Below are 16,673 nucleotides of genomic sequence, written 5' to 3'. Positions count from 1 at the left end.
CTGCTCAGACTACTTTGAACCCCAACAGAAAGGCTGCTCAACAGCCAGGACCGTGGTGCCCTGGGCCTCTTCATGGGCCAGGAGAAGCTCTAGGTGAAAAGCCGACCTCTCCCTGGACACAGAGACGCTAACCTCCACATAGAGGGGTCCACAAGCTACAGCTTTCAATCTCTAAAGTTCTTTGGGTTCAGAAAGCTGATTAAACAAAGGTCAGGGAAAGAAAAATGCTAGTTAGAAGTGCTAACATAATCCTCATGGCTCCCTAAAAAGGAGGGAAGAAACAGGCAAAAGGTGCAGGATACTGATGGCACGTCCCCAACAGTGACACACAAGATGTGGCCACAACCCTGCCATAGCTATAGGCTGGGGCACACGATCTACCTGCATTTCATCTGCATTCTGGCCCACTCAGAGAAGGCTGGAAAGATCTCACGTAAGGACTCGATCACCTAATGCAGGCCTCAGAAAACTTTGTCTGCACAGGACCAAATGTCAGCACTTCAAGCTTCAGGGGCCATATGGTCTCTGCTGTAATTACTCAGTTCTACTCGAACAGGCAAAGCCCCAGACAATACGGGAACGCGGAGCGTAGCTGCGTTCCACTAAGACTTAACTTGCACAATCTGGTGGTTGTCAGAGTTAGCCCTGGTTCTTGGCCTGCCCGCCCCCACCTGCCCAATCCAGACTGCAGAATCCAGACGACAGAGGCTCCAAACCTGAACTGTAAAAGCTGCAATGTGGAGGTGGGCACTCAGTATTGCAGTGAGGACGCTGGCTGATTCAAGCTCCCTGCTCAAGTGCACCCGGGGAGGCAGGAGTGACATCCCCATGGGAGTCCTGGATGGAGTTCCCAGCCTTGGCTAACGCAGGCTTGTAAGAAACAGGCCAGCCAACAGGAGCTTGCTTTCTCATTCTGTACATCTATCTCTGTCCCTCTGTCACTCAAACATTTACAAATCAAGTTCAGTAGCAAAACATAATTCTTTATTCTGACACTTCCTCAAAATCCTCCTTCCAGCTTCCAGAACCAGCCTGATCTTTCTGAGTTAAATTTAGTAAGTATCCCTTCGATTGTCTTAGTAAATCTGATATCAAAAATTCAAAATACAGCTGTATCACTCTCACCCAGAGTAGACTGATGACCACAGGACAGACCCTGCTTGGAGGCCCCTTCAAAGGGCAGGGCCCTGTTCCATCCAGACTTCCCTTGGAGTCTGCAAGACAGCACTGCAGCCCTTCACATTGGAGAGCTCCCACCAACAGCGATTCCAACAAAGCAGAGCCTTGTAGGAGATTTTCAAAAAGGGAAGAAACAAACTACTAAAAATACCAGATTCGTAAATCTGCCTTCGTAAGCCAAATCAGGCGTCTATGGTGTTAGGTGAAGAGTCGCCACTACCAAAGTAATTACCGTCAGGTTTTGTTGTAGCCCACTCTGCTTCAAAGAGAGGACACCTTCAGAGGGCTGGGGCATCCAGCAGTTTACACACAAGAAACGGGCTCCCTGGAGCTGCCGGAGCCAAGGGAAAGCCAACACCATTCAAGTTGTGACAGAAGATGACTCCCAAGTGCCCCCAAAGTCTTGGAAATGAAGACACCCAATTCAGTCTGCATTCAGCCGTTTCATTTCAAACGGGCAGAAATAAAGTAGAGATAGCAATTTATAAATTGGAGTGTTTCATAGCTCAGTAGAAGGAAGGACTTTATCTAGAAGGCACAGCCTACTTGGGCAAGGGCACTTTCCAAGGCAGCCACGCAGGACATAAAAGCTAACTCAGTTATGACGAAAAGCCATGTGCCTATCTTCAGCCTCTTCTTGTCTGTAAGCCTGATACCACAGCTGCAGAGAGAAAGTGATTTGCCAGTATTTCACGGCCTGGAATATGCAGTATGATATTATTTCAAAAATTAATACAAAATCTTAACTCTGACCTAGCCTTCTGCTTCTCTAGAGTGCAGGGGGAGGGGGAAGGCGACTTCTGCATGAAGGTCAGAGCTGAGCACAGAGGGCACTCAAAAGGAAAGGCTGCTCTCCGCCACAGGGTCCACGACACCTACGTCCTCCTGGGCTCCCCAACTGGCCTCAACACCCACCTCGGCCAGCGACACCTCCTGCCGTGTCCACAATGCAAATCACGGACATCAGGGAGGCAGGCCTTAGGGAAGGAGCCGACTGTCAGACGCAGGGAGTTCTCAGCGTGGCTCCAGAGGTTTGCGGGCCTTTCTAACCAATGCTCCTGGTTCTTCTCCACCCTGCAGATTCTCCTCTCTGTCCTGATCACACAGCCGACTGGACACAGCTCCATCAGTCCTGAACGACAGTGTCAAGATGCCGGCTTCTCAGTCTTCGAGAGCGCACTAGCTGCCTTCCCAGGACTACTAGCAGCAGGCAGATGCAGCAGTGTCAACACTCAGGTAGAAATAACCTAAGTCACACACACGACTCATTAAGAAAATGGTCTACCAACATGATTCAAGTCAGGAGGTCCTCCAGCTGAATGTCAAACAAAAAAAGCATCGTGCCTAAGTCCTTTCCTTTCTCCTCAACTACTCTGTGCTACACAGGTCCACACACGCCCACGTGAGAGGGCTCCGTTCATTCCACACGCCACACTGCTCACTGGATGACAGCCTCCAGTCACGAATTCTAACAGTGCATCTCTAGTTCTGATGTTGACACCGATGTAGAGAAGGCACCTGATGTACAAGTGCACAAAGCAGGACTGAAATACTCTCAGCCCAGGATGATGTCCGAGCGATGATTTTTAAGTAAGTCCACTTCAATTTACAAAAAACTTCCATTTGTTTCTGTACCTTATTAGACAAGTAGAGTCAAAAGTCCTGCTCTGTTAGACTTGTGACCCTGTACTATACAACAATGGATGCTGTAAGAATGGATTTTTACCTCCCGTGTTTGCCCTGATGACGCCAGGGAATGCTTGCAGGCTTGAGGAGGAGTCATTCAAAAGAAAGAAAGAGAAACAAAGAGTGCAGGGAATAAAAGCTATGAGAAAGGAAACCAATGAGGGGGAACTGAGGGGGGAGGAACTACGGGGGTGGGAGGTGACAAAAGGACAGGGAAAATGTGACACAAGACAGCAGAACGCAACCCCACTTCTTCTAACAGTAAACCTGAAGATGCAGATCCTTACTCAAAGCAGTTGGTTCTCACTGATTCTGATATTCATGCAAATGGGCCAAACAAAATCAAACTCTGGACAGTGACATGTGAGTATCTGCAGGGCTGCTGTGCCCCCAAAAGCACACGACGCTGAAGGCAGGGCACCCTCCTGAGCCGCCTACCTCACGATGGTCACTGCAGTTCATCTCTGGCCATTAAGAGGGTTAATTTAGAGGGTAAGACAAGGACTGATCTCCAGTTTTATAAAGAAATAAGATCCTATTCCCAAAGGAAAATGATATGCTCACTGACCAATCGAAACCCACAGTACCCTTTGTTCCAAAGTCATGACAGGTTGCTGCTCCCCGTATCCCATTACCAATCAATTCTGGTTTGAATAACCCAGGTAATTGGAATATGTCCGTACACCACACAGACCAGGTCAAAAACTCGGACAGAGCCTCTCGTCTCTAACCCCTGAATACCAAAATAGCCACGATCTTTGCTGAGTGCTCAGCTTGCAGAGACTTCAAGGTCGGCCCTACAAAGCCTTCCTTGGTAACACCAGGATTTAAAAGAGGCTGTGATTTTAATGAAATGATAGCTGGAAAGGTTGTAAATGCATTTTTAAATTAGAGAATTACTGTACAAAATTTCATTACAGTTAGATTTAAGTGGATTTCATTAGATAACATATCCATACATTAACAGCCTACCTATTCCTGAATTAGCTCCAGTTACCACGACCACCTTGCCAGTGAAGTCCCGGCCCTGGAGGATTTCCATGGCCGTGGTGCTGCCGTCATATCTCTGTCGGGCGGTTGGCTTTGTTGGATTATCATCCACAGTGAATGCCAGTCTTGGGTCCAAGTAGGTGGTTCTTTTATTTATATGACTGCAAAGAAAAAGAAAGAGAAAGCAGTGAAGACTAGCACTCACAAAAAATAAGATAACCTCATAGTTGAGGCATCATTTCTGATGTCCTAAAGGACTTCTTGAACCACAGAGAAGTGGGGCCCAGGCCATCTGCATTCGGGCCTCTAGGAGGATTACATTCCTCCGGGAAGCAGTTACAGGGTCCTCTCCCTCGGAGCTGCTGTGGGATTCCACCACCACTTCATGGCCACTGCCTCATCACCTCCATCCAACAGAGGCTTCCTGAGAACGCTTCAGGTTTCTACCAAGTCACGTAGCTGTGGCTGGGAGATCTGTCAGCCACTCTTTGGAGGAGATGCCAGTTAACTCTCTGAGCCTGGGACTGGTTAAAAAAATAAAGTGGAAAACCCAAAATAATAAAAGTCTTAGCAAACTGGAATCTGCATAATAAAATGCTAACAATTTTCATTTTTGTGAGTATACTCACACTTTCTATAAGCACTCTAATTTTGATTGGAGGTGATATAAACCTTGTAGAAGCAATATTAAAATATATTGCAATATACAAAGAGGTTATTCTTTGTAATACTTCTTTTGCACTTGAAATCTATTATTGTAATTTGAGATAAAGACCTCAAACATCTTAGACACTATTAAGGATCTTCCAGAAACTGATTCGATAAGTTAAAATGTATTTTACTATGTGTGTGTAATATCAGACAGCTTAAAATCTGTATCCATTACCCTATAAACACCAAGATCCAAGAGTAATTACACTTGTATGTTAAATACAAGCACAGGCTTCCCGAGGAGCATCAGGAGCTCAGTGCGGTACCTGGACAGCAGCACGGGGCCATGCTGGAGCAGGCTCACATACTCACAAAAGCCAAAGCACTACCTCTTCCTCACTCCTCAGGGACATCCCCTCCCTCGGTGGTTGCAATTGGCTTTGGCACAAGGATATGCACCACAGAAGCCAATGTGGGCTTCTTCCTGCCCGCCAAGAGCTGGCTCTTCTATTAACCCCTGCAGTGGGCTCACAGGAGTGATGGCTAGCAGTAGGTGCTAGTTTTGCTCCAAAGTCCTTACCTGTTCCTCTAGATCAGACCAGGAGTTGGCAAACTATGGCCAACTGGCCCAACCTGGCCTGCTGCCTGTTTCTGTAAATACAGTTTTACTGGGACACAGCAGTGCCCAGCATTTATATATTGTCTATAGCTACTTTAAGCATTTCAATGACAAAGTTGAATAGCCGTATGGCATGCAAAGCCTCCATCATTATCTAGCCCCTGCTGTACAGTGGACTAGGGGCTATTGACTAGAGCACATCAGAGTGCTCTGGAAAGCTGCGAGAGCACAGCCTGGCGGTCCCACCCCAGAGCAGCTCCTTCCAAAGGTGCAGGTGCGACCTCTGCAAATGTGCCATTCTGACTAATCGCCAGGTGATCCTGATGCTGCTGGCTCAGCAGCTACTCTTCAGAACTTCTGCTCAAAGCCAAGAGCTGGAGAGTAGCTGTCCAGACGTTGTGTGTGGAGACCAAGACTATACAGCAGAAACTGGTGTGATCACAGCAAAGTTTTAGAAATTCTCTGACGACTTTACTTATTAAAAGGCCAACCATGTTAAGAGAAAAATTTGGAAGAAACCATTCATAACATTCACCAAAAGGTCAATATCCTTTATTTCTTAAGCAATCAAACTTGTATACAGCAAGGTACACAAAGAGTTTACAAACTAACAAGCAACAACACACATCCGCTCTATCCAACAAGCCAGACTATCTCTTCTTCCTGGGCTGCCCATGATGGTCGAGAGACTCATCTCAAGATAATGGGTAAAAGTTTTCTCCTGCAGTGCCAGCATCCCATATGGGCACTGGTTCAAGTCCAGGCTGCTATTTTTTTTTTTTTTTTTTGACAGGCAGAGTGGTGGACAGTGAGAGAGAGAGACAGAGAGAAAGGTCTTCTTTTGCCGTTGGTTCACCCTCCAATGGCCGCCGCGGCCGGCGTGCTGCGGCCAGCGCACCGCGCTGACCCGATGGCAGGAGCCAGGTACTTCTCCTGGTCTCCCATGGGGTGCAGGGCCCAAACACTTGGGCCATCCTCCACTGCACTCCCTGGCCACAGCAGAGAGCTGCCAGGCTGCTACTTTTGACCCATATCTCTGCTATGGCCTGGGAAAGCAGTGGAAGATGATCTAAGTCCTTGGGCCCAAGCACCCGCGTAGGAGACCCAAAAGAAGCTCCTGGCTTCGGATCAGTCCAACTCCAGCATAATGGCCATTCAGGGAGTGAACCAGCAGACGGAAGATCTCTCTTTCTCTCTGCCTCTGCCTCTCTGTCTCAAATAAATAAATCTTTTCACAAAATGGAGAAAAAAAAAAAAAAGCCAGGGCCCAGTTGCTCCCAACATTGCAGGCCCATCAAGCATTCAGGTTTATTCAAAAACTACCTGTGCCATTTGAACTTGTTACTGTAACTACACTATTTAATGAACCATTACCATGTGGACTGTTAACATGTGGACTGTAAACAAACTGTCAGTCTATGAAAATACCACTGAATGTTCTGCAGAGCCTCAACCACAACTACCAAAATAAAAAAAAATTGAGGGACCAGCTTTTGGAGCAACAGTTCAATTCCAGGCTGTTCTACTTCCAATCCAGCTCCCTACTAATGCATCTGGGAAGGCAGCCAATGCTTGGGCCCCTGCCTACCATGTAGGAGACCAGGATGGAGTTCCAGGCTCCTAACTTTGGCCTGGCTCAGCTCTGGCTGTTGCAGTCATTAGGAGAGTGAACCAGTGGGTCAAAGATCTCTCTCTCTCTGGCACTGGCACTGGCTCTGGCTCTCTCTCCTGTTGCTCTGCCCTTCAACTATGTATTTTTTAAATAAAGTTTTGGTTCAATTCAGTTCAGTGAAAAAGCTTAAAATTTAAAAACTCTAGAAAGATATAGCATTCAGATTCTTTGAAATGTAAATTTTTCCTCAACTTTAAAGAGGGCAAAAGCAGAAACTGCAGATCATATACTAGGAGAATGCATGGGAAAGGAGGGCCATACTACGACCCAAGGAACAGACTCTCATTCCAAGAGTGGGCCTATCCTGTCACCAAAGGCCTAATAAACTTGAATCAAATATTAAATGTTAATATTATATATACTTTCAAAAAAATCCTGCTTCAATCAACTTCTATTAACCAACGAATCCCAGTCCTACCAAATATGCCAACCTCTGACTGAAATATTGACCACCATGAAACACGCATTCCCTTCTTAACTCATGTGGTCCAGAGAGCAGAACCTCACGCAATTGCTGGGCTCAAACCCTGGTCTGTCATGAGGAGCCGTGGGACCCTGGACACTCATCAGCAAGTAACCAGGGACCATAACGAATACTATCCACAGAGTACTGTGGTGCTCATGAGCTCATACTGCAAAAAAAAAAAAAAAAAAAAGTCATCAGAACCACACCTCCGGCCAACGCCACAGCTCACTAGGCTAATCCTCCGCCTGCAGCGCCAGCACCCCGGGTTCTAGTCCTGGTCGGGGCACTGGATTCTGTCCCGGTTGCTCCTCTTCTAGTCCAGCTCTCTGCTGTGGCCCAGGAGTGCAATGGAGGATGGCCCAAGTGCTTGGGCCCTGAGCCCGCATGAGAGACCAGGAGAAGCATCTGGCTCCTGGCTTCGGATAGGCATGGTGCACCGGCCGCAGGGGCCACTGGGGGGTAAACCAACAGAAAAGGAAGACCTTTCTCTCTGTCTCTCTCTGTGTCCACTCTGCCTGTCAAAAAAAAAAAAAAAAAAAAAAAAAAAAGAACTACACCTCCCTTATGCCGTGTATAGGTGGTTACAATTGCTATTACTGGAATTTATTCTAAGGATGCAATCAGAGATGTGTGAAAAGGTTTTACAGATAAGCATCCTCAAAGCATTACTTACAGCCATAGACTCCTAATAGCAGGACTTTAACCTCCATGCCCAATAGACACTGATCAATTGTATCTATAAAACGTTAAGACTCAAGAGCCACTGAAGTATCATCTTCCTAACAAACCAAGATATGAGAAAATGCTCACACTACAGTATTTGGGAAAGCAGGTTACTAAATAGTTCAGATAGTGTATTTCCCACTTCTTTAAAAAATAAAGCATGTGCACAGAAAATATATTCAAAGAATAAATCCAGAAATCGTTCAAAGCAGTTACTCCCGCTGCTAAGATTACAGGCATGCACTACTTTGTATTTTTCTACAATGTGAGATACATGTAATAAAAAATGGTCAAGAATTCTATCTACATAGGCACTTACTCAACAAAAAACACTTGTCCGTTCTCATCGGTTTCTTGTTCCCATCCATACGGCAAATCTGAAACACAGGGTAGACAGACAGGTCGAAGTGCGGCCAGGTGAATGGAGCCCCAGCCCCCAGGCCAGGACCAGAGGCCCCTCTCCAACCCCTGCTCCCTGGGTCCATCCTTCCCAACCAACGGTCGCCTCAACCCATCTCGGTCACACGTTCCAATGGAGGCAGCTGCTAAGGGTCCATCACCCACAGCCAGGCTCCGCCTCCCCGTCTCTTATTTTAGCCAAAACCCGTTTCTTTCCTGGTTAGTTCTGATTGCTCCCCCCAGCTGCTGCTCTTGCTGTCAATCTTACTTGACGCCAAACCATCATGAATACTCCCTGAACTGAGCCCACAGAATGTGTCTCTTCGTACGGCAGGCAGCCGCCATCTTTCTTAGGCTGACCCGTGACGCCTCACACAATGCAATAGAGCACTTCCTTTGTATTCCTATGTGCAAACTGTCTCCAGCTAGACCCTCGACTTCCTCCACGCCACAAGCCAAGGATAACTTCACCAACAGCACAGCTATGGCAAAACTTAGTAAACTGTGAGTCAAGAGCCCGAATTACTGTAATTCTTTTGTGCTCAGGTAGAAAGTCATCCTCACTCCATGGCACCACCTCAGCACCCCCTTGCCAAACCTCACAAGCTCTCAGAGCAGGAGCCCAGTTCCTGTAGGGTTCTCTACCCGACAGCCTTCCCCGACTGACACAGTGACCCACCACTCCCTGCCTCGTACATCTTCCCTATCTAACTCATGTTTCAAACACAAGACTCTGCTCTATCACAACAACATACAAACCTCCTGCTACGCGTTTTCTTTTTCCAGTTTTCGGATGCTCCCATTGAGTCTTCTCCTCAGTGTGGCTGTCAAAGAAAAAAAAAATCCACCATGCAATCGTAAGTCAAGGTTCACACGTCTAAAAAGTAAGCAACTGTGTTACACCATTTCTCCCCCAGGTAAGTCTCAGTGCCTGCCTGTCTCTCTCGGTAACATCATACACCAGGAGCAGAAATCTACACAACATGAACTCTCCTGTGTGCCTCAAGTGAGATTCCCGAGGTTGGACAAAGACGAAATCCTGCACAGGTGCCCTGTGAGCCTTGGAAGGTCGGGTGTGAAGGCAGAGGGAGAGTGTTGAGTGAGTGCCCGGCTGCAGTGAACTGGAGAGCCTAATCAATCACTCCCCACTCCCAACAGTCAGCACTTTGTCTTGTGGTTGTTTTAGTTTTATTTCAGGAGACAGGGACACAAGCCATGCCCCATTTAGAATGCTGGTATTTAGATACATTTCTGTATGATGCTGACTTTCTTCCTACAGAAGTAACTTCAGAGTGTGCTCCTCGGCACTGATTCCTAGAAGTAGTGAGGAATGCCCTCGGGCGAGGCACTTGGCACAGCAGATAAGACACAGCTTGTGGATGCCAGCAGCCTCCACCAGAATACCTAGGATGGACTCCCAGCTCCACCTGCAAGTCCAGCTTCCTGCTAATACACACCCCAGGAGGCAGTTGTTGATGGTTCAGGTACTTAGGTCGCTATCACCTACATAGGAGACCTGGGTTGGGTTTCAGGTTCCTGGCTTTGGCCTGGCTCAGCCCCAGCTGTTGCTGGCATCTGACCAGTAAACCATTAGATGAACAATCTCTACCTGCCTCCCTCCCTTCTCCATTGTTCTGCCTTTCAAACAAATAAACCTTTTTTAAAAAAACGCAGTCAGGCAGTCCTGTGGGTCACCGGCCTGTGCACCTCTCTCCAATCACTCCTCCTTGGAGGCTCCCTGTTTTCTCCAGTAAGAAGCAAATGATCTTCACACTGACCTCTGGGGTCTCCAAGAGCAACCTGTACACGAAGGCCTGCACAGAGCACTCCCAAGTGCTATTATTTGGAGGTGAGTAATTATACAAACTACCCTGATTTCTGAGCTAAACTCAGAGTTTTATGCTAGAACAACACAACAGAGTTTTAACATAATGGGCCAATGACCAGAGGCAATAAGGTATGCAGGAAAATGTTCAGTTCCTTTAGAAGGCAAGAGGCGGGACCGGTGCCATGGCGCAGTAGGTTAATCCTCCGCCTGCGGTGCCGGCATCCGATACGGGCACCGGTTCTAGTCCCGGCTGCCCCTCTGCCAATCTAGCTCTCCCTCTCACTGTCTGTAACTCTCTCTCTCAAATAAATAGATGAAATCTCAAAAAAAAAAAAAAAAAAAAGTCAAGAGGCCAGATGTTTCAAGGGACATTCTAAGGGGAGCTGAATTTCCTGGAAGTTCACATACTCATGCCAAAAAAGGACACAGTACCATTTCACCACTGACATACAGGGGGCAAAAAGGTAAATCTCCCCTTCAGTTATGTTAAAGAAAGGGAATACAGAAACCATAAATTTTATGCAAAATTTTGAAAATTGCAGGTAAGGCCTTTTTATAAACTGCTGGCTTCCAATCCATTTTTTGCCAACTCTCCATGGCTGGGCCTTGTCACGGCACAGGGACAAGGACTTAGGAGTCACAACGCCTGAGTTCCTGGTACTCGCTTGGTCACGGCGCAGGGACAAGGACTTGGGAGTCACAACACCCGAGTTCCTGGTACTCGCTTGGTCACGGCGCAGGGACAAGGACTTGGGAGTCACAACACCCGAGTTCCTGGTACTCGCTTGTTCAGTCTCCCTGGTGCTACACCCACCTCCCAGAGATGTTGAAAAGGCGAGATGCACCTGACTCCTGTGACCGTGCTTGGAGGACAATTAAATCGTTATAGGAGCAGACACTGTGAGTAGCAGAGAAACTCCTCCTTCTTATATCAAACAACATCTAACCCTAGTTGTAATGAAGGGTGGCTCAGACTTCCCAGGAAGTACTATTAGGCACAATGGGAGCACTTATATCAGTATACCCAGACATCGGCAGAAATACGCAACTTTGCTGTTCCTAGTCTCGCTAGGCCTCATGCTTGCTCAGGAATCCTCAGAGGGTACAGCTACCCCTGCCCTGACACCATAGCTGCCTTGGTCTCAAGGCACGCAACCACGGGGCCTGCAGCCCAGCTTCCACAATGTCTGCCGTCCAAATACCACAAGGCTGTGTTTTACCTTGACAGCAGAACGCTGAGACTCTCAGAGCATCCGGGTCTAACAGACCCTCAGACGCCATGCGGCACTGTGCCCGGCCCACAGTGGGCATGCAAATGCAAAGAGAAAGAAGGAATGCTTCCCAAAGCAGCTATAAAACTCAAATAGTTTTATTTATCAGAAAGACATCTGAAGAACAGAACAACCCACGTTCTTGACCTATACCCAGGTTTCTGACAACTTGGCACCATGGTCCACTCTTCTCAGCCATGTCCCTGCGGGTGGACCCAGAGCTAAATGCGGGGAAGAGAGCAGAGTTCGGTCCTGCGGACTCCGGAGCCGTGCTGCCCCTCGCCAGCCACGGGCCCCAGGGGAAGCTGGCTAACGTTCCTGTGTCTGTGTCCTTGTCGCTCAGATGGGGATAGTGACAGCCTTTCCTTCTGGGAGTTGCACAGGACCCAGCGAGCACGTGCAGAACTAAGAAAGGCATTCTTCAACCGCATTTAAATACGTAAACATGAAGATTCACTCAAAGGTGTTCATCTTCATTGTGACCTTAAATGACCTCTTAATGAAGAGGAAACCATGGCTGCCTCCCCATCTTATTCTCCCCTAAATAGAAGCCCACTATTTTTTTCCTTTCAGTAAGTTTGTCATTTGAAGACATAATTAACTGTAATCTTAACTTTAAAACCAAAGCAATCAAAATTTAATTTATACTACGTTACATGAATTCCACTTTCAGACATGCTCTCGCAGGGCTTGGGGGTTTGTGGGCATGGTTTAAAGAGAGCACAGAGGGGCTGGCACCGTGGTACAGCAGTTTAAGCCTCTGCCTACAGCGCCGGTTCAAGTCCTAGCTGCTCCTCCTCCAATCCAGCTCTCTGTTAATGGCCTGAGAAAGCAGGGGAAGATGGCCCTAGCACTCGGGCCTCTGCACCTATGTGGGAGACCTGGAAGAAGCTCCGGGCTTCAGATAGGCCCGGCTCTGGCCATTGCGGCCATTTGGGAGTGAACCAGCAGACAGAAGACCTTTCTCTCTGACTCTCCCTCCCTCCAACTACCTCTCAAACAAACAAACAAATCCAGAAAGACCTAGCTCCAAGAGAGGGGAAGCAGCCATGTGGACGGGAACGAACGGTCTCCGGCCAGGACCAGGCCAGCCAGCACCCTAGCTGCCTCGAGGCCTGAGCTCTGGGAGAACACCCAGGGGACCCAAGAGGCTGCAGCAGCCCTCCTGGCCCTGATCCTCACCCTTCTGTCCCCATCCCCCAAAGGCACTGCTTCAGGACTGTCAGGGGCCAGGGAGCAAGACGCACAGCCACAGCGGTGGAATGTTCCGGAGACGCCTCCTGCAAGCCCAGCCTGGTGAGCTTCGGAGCCGTAACACACGTGCCTTTGTGGCCTGTGAGTGCACCCGGGGGCACGTAGGAAACCAGGAGGGCCCAAGCGCACCTTCCCCAGGTTACCAACAGGGGTCTTCCTAAGACCCCAAGGTCTCAATGCAGACCAGCCCTGCTGCAGGAGGAGGAAGACCATTTAAAAGAACCAACAACTGGAAGGGTGGGATCTCAGAGTCCATTAGCAAAGTCTCCCAGACCCCCGCAGAAAACCAAGTATCACCTCCCGAGTCAGAAGGGAAAAGTTCAGCACGCTCAGCAACAGGAGAGACCAACAGGGACTGCGGGGGACCCAAGTAAGCATCAGCCAGAGCTTCCGTCAGCCCCAACACCAAGAACAGAGGGTGGGCAGGACGGAGAGATGGGCTCTCCAGCAAGGACCCAGCCAGCAGTCCATGTAACCAACAGGGCCAGTCAGGCCACTCTGAGTCCCGAGACACTGGTGGGGGTCGGAGGAAGGACTTTCAGAAGCCCAGTGCCCCCCTGAGTGCCCAGGCCATGGGCCATCCAGGATAGCAGCAGAAGGGAAGAGCCAAGGCCCTAAGGTAAGACTGGGGGTAAGAGCAGAGGGGAGAGGCAGGCTGTAGCCCGGCTCCAGGACAAACCTGAAGGAAGGCAGGAGGGGCTGTAGGGCGAGGCAGTCGGCGAGGAGAGGCCCCACTCAGGGAGGGAGCCAGGAGGGGACCCAGAAAGCAGTCGAGAGCACCTCTGTACCCCCAGAGCCCCACACGTCCTCTGCCCACAGGCACCTGCAGCTCAACTCCACCAGGGGATTTACCAGCACCCCCCCACACCGTGGGTACTGGCAGGTCCCCAGGGGCTAAAGGCGGGAGAGACAGGTGAGCAAGCGGAGGTCGGAGGTCCCTGCCCTGAGGGCGCTCACAAGCTGGAGGAGGGAGAGGAGCCAACAGGAAGGTGATGGATGCCACGGGCTGGGGAGTGCCCAGGCCAGGAGGGTCTCCCATGAGCAGTCGCAGCGCAGCTCAGCTCCAAGCGGTGCAAACTGCCCTGCCCACGGAGATGCCCCGGGCAGAGGGAACAGCAGTGCCTGTGCGAAAGCTCGCCTGGACCCCAGCGACAGCCCAGGGACCGCCTGCAGCTGCCGCTGCCCCTTTAATTCTCCAAGACCGCTCCCTTGTGCAGACACAAACCTCCACACTTGGGGGGCCCCTGAGCCTGATGGCACAACCCAAGCTCCACGGAAGGGACTCCACGGACCGGGTTCTCCCTCCCCTGCCTGCATCCTCACGCTCCTGCACAGGCCGGGCCTGCGGTCTCTACTCCCCCCTCCCCGCCCCGGGCTGCCCTGCTGCCCCCTTCAGCCACCCCTGCTTCCACCGTGCTCTATGATCAGGCTCCCAGGTGGCCGCCCCAGGTGACCCGCCCAACGCGTGAGGGACAGACCCAACACTGGGACTCTACTGTCTGTCGCTCTGCCCTTGGAGAGGGGAGCTCCTTACAGATGAGCACAAGGCCTGGAACTCAAGATCGCTGTGTGTGCTAGAAGAATGAACTCAGCGGAGCTTGTCTTGCTCTGCTCTGCTCCCCACCTGGCCACGAAAGGCAGCGGCGTGTCGCCGTCTTGGGTGGAGCAGACTCGCTGGGAGGATTTCACAGCCTACCGGGGTAGGGTGGGGGGGATGGGCCCAAATGCATTAAGTCACCATCTCTGGAATCAGGGACCCGGGAGAAACTTAGTTCTCCACGCCGCCAGGCGACGGGTGATCCGCCGCACCTGCAAAGCGCAGACAACACAGCTCCCCGGGAGCGGGGAGTCCGCTGAAGTGCGTTCTCTACAGAGACCCGAAATGCCCCAGGTGCTCCTAACACCAGGCCAGGGCGGGTGCTGGCACAGCCGCAAAGCCACCAGCACAGGCTGCTTCTGAACAGTCTCTCAGGCCCCGTGCAGACTGCTGCAGGCGCACGCCCTGGACTATGGACCCATTCTGCAGATGACACAACTGAGACTACAGCTTTCCTTCAACGGCCCGCGGGCACACAGGTCTCCCAAATGCTCCCCGGCAACGAAAGCTGAGCTGCGCAGGCCATTTGCGGGGAGAAACACACACACTCCTGGGCTTGCAACCCAGATCTCCACGGAGGGCACTGGCCATTCGCCATTTTTTTTGGGGGGGGGGGGGTTCATGTTTTTTGTTTTCTTTTTTTAAACGTCTCCATCTGTCAGGGGCGGGGGGCGGGGGGGCCAAGCCCCAGGGGTCACTGCTGCCCCTGCAGTGCCGCCGCCTCAGCAGCAGAGGGCGCGCCCGCACGCTGCCAGGGGCACCCCCGCGGGACCCCCGCGGGACCCAGGGCCCACAAAGGGGCCCGGCCCCTTGCGCGGACCCCGCGGACTCGCGCCGGCCTCTGCGAGGCGGAGCGCGGGGCCCGCGCGGGCGGCGTCCCGGGCGCCAGAGGCCGTCAGGGGTCCCGGAGCGTCCCAGGCCCGGCGGCCCCCTTACTTGGCATAGTACACCCAGCCGTCCTTGGTGGTTCTCTCCTCCCAGCCCGGGGGCAGCTCGTCCTCGCTGTCCGTGTCGTCCAGGCCCGCGTAGCGCAGAGCCGCCATGGCGGACACAGGAGGCGCGCGCTCGCCCGGTCCCCTCAGCCGCCGGGTCGCCTAGCCCAGGAACTCACTCCCGCTTCAACCGAGCGCCGCGCGCGTCGGGGCCCGACCGCTCGCGCCTGCGCCCTGCGCCCCCGCGGCCGGCGAAGCCGACTCCGCAGCTTCGATCCAGCCTCCCGAGTTTGCCGGCTGCTGGCGCCAAGGGTGGGCGGAGCCTGAAGAGAGCAGCGGCTTGGGCACGGAGAAGGCGGCCCCGCCGCTCGGCTGAAAGGAAAAGCCGGAGACCGCTCCGGGAGGCAGGTGACGGAGCGGAGCTTCCTCATCCACCTGACAGCAGGGAAGGGGCGTGCGCAGCCAGTCAAGGGCCAGGACTTCGCCCGTTGCTGGGCGACCCGTAATCACTTCCGCGTTGTCCTGACCAATCCTGCAGGAGCCCCGAGCCGTGGGGCATTCTGGGAAATGTAGTCCAAAGCCTAGCCGGACTAGAAGGTGGTGCAGCTTTCTGTTGGAGTGGCCAGGGTTCTAGCCTCTGAGTGTTTCAGAGCCTTAAGGACAATAAACGTTTCTGGTTAAAAAACCAACCAGGGCTTCTCATGACCCAGAATGATTCACAGGATTTTTCTGTGCCTATAAACACAATTTCATGGAACCTGGAGGACTTATAATCCGAATTCCTCTTGCAGCCATAGCACGGTTCTACTGATAACAGTGGATGTTGCTTATGAGGCATTTAGTGCAGGGTCTGGGCCACCAAATCATGAACTATGTCTCCCACATACCCACACTTCTGTGACGTGGGCACAACTCAGGAAGGGTGGGCAACACCCAAGGAGGCATGGCAAAATGATATATTAAAAAAAAAAAAAAAAAGACCGGTGCCATGGCTCACTAGGCTAATCCTCCACCTGCGGCGCCGGCACCCCGGGTTCTAGTCCCAGTTGGGGCGCCAGATTCTGTCCCGGTTGCTCCTCTTCCAGTCCAGCTCTCTGCTGTGGCCCGGGAAGGCAGTGGAGGATGGCCCAAGTGCTTGGGCCCTGCACCCGCATGGGAGACCAGGAGGAAGCACCTGGCTCCTGGCTTCTGATCGGCACAGCGGGCCGGCCATAGCGGCCATTTGGGGAGTGAACCAACGGAAGGAAGACCTTTTCTATGTCTCTCTCTCACTGTCTAACTCTGCCTGTCAAAAAAAAAAAAAAACCTTGGTTCCCAGAGCTGTTACAGGGACACCTACCTTTAACCATGATTTTTCTACCCTAAGTTTCAGAGAATGAATATTCTAAGGAGCCAGGTGTGTTGCC

General features: G+C 51.3%; 1 protein-coding gene across 5 annotated transcripts in view; it reads right to left on the bottom strand.

The window, feature by feature from the left end:
* Positions 1 to 15,722, bottom strand: part of WWOX (WW domain containing oxidoreductase) — a 1,022,922-nt gene extending 1,007,200 nt beyond the window's left edge. For 2 of the 5 annotated variants that reach the window (XM_070062786.1, XM_051847311.2), the window contains exons 1-4: positions 15,272 to 15,722; positions 9,145 to 9,209; positions 8,306 to 8,363; positions 3,838 to 4,016 (exon numbers count right to left, since the gene is read on the bottom strand). In XM_070062786.1, coding sequence (XP_069918887.1) covers positions 3,838 to 4,016; positions 8,306 to 8,363; positions 9,145 to 9,209; positions 15,272 to 15,378 — 409 coding nt within the window. In that variant the 5' untranslated portion in view covers positions 15,379 to 15,722. The remainder of the gene's footprint in view (positions 1 to 3,837; positions 4,017 to 8,305; positions 8,364 to 9,144; positions 9,210 to 15,271) is intronic. The other 3 variants (XM_051847312.2, XM_002711692.5, XM_070062787.1) reach the window with 3 other exon arrangements.
* Positions 15,723 to 16,673: the final 951 nt, after the last annotated feature.

The sequence above is a fragment of the Oryctolagus cuniculus genome, chromosome 18, assembly GCF_964237555.1.
Source record: "Oryctolagus cuniculus chromosome 18, mOryCun1.1, whole genome shotgun sequence".
Classification (NCBI taxonomy): domain Eukaryota; kingdom Metazoa; phylum Chordata; class Mammalia; order Lagomorpha; family Leporidae; genus Oryctolagus; species Oryctolagus cuniculus.
The sequence above is the reverse complement of the archived record's forward strand: the minus strand, read 5'-3'. Positions and strand labels throughout refer to the sequence as shown.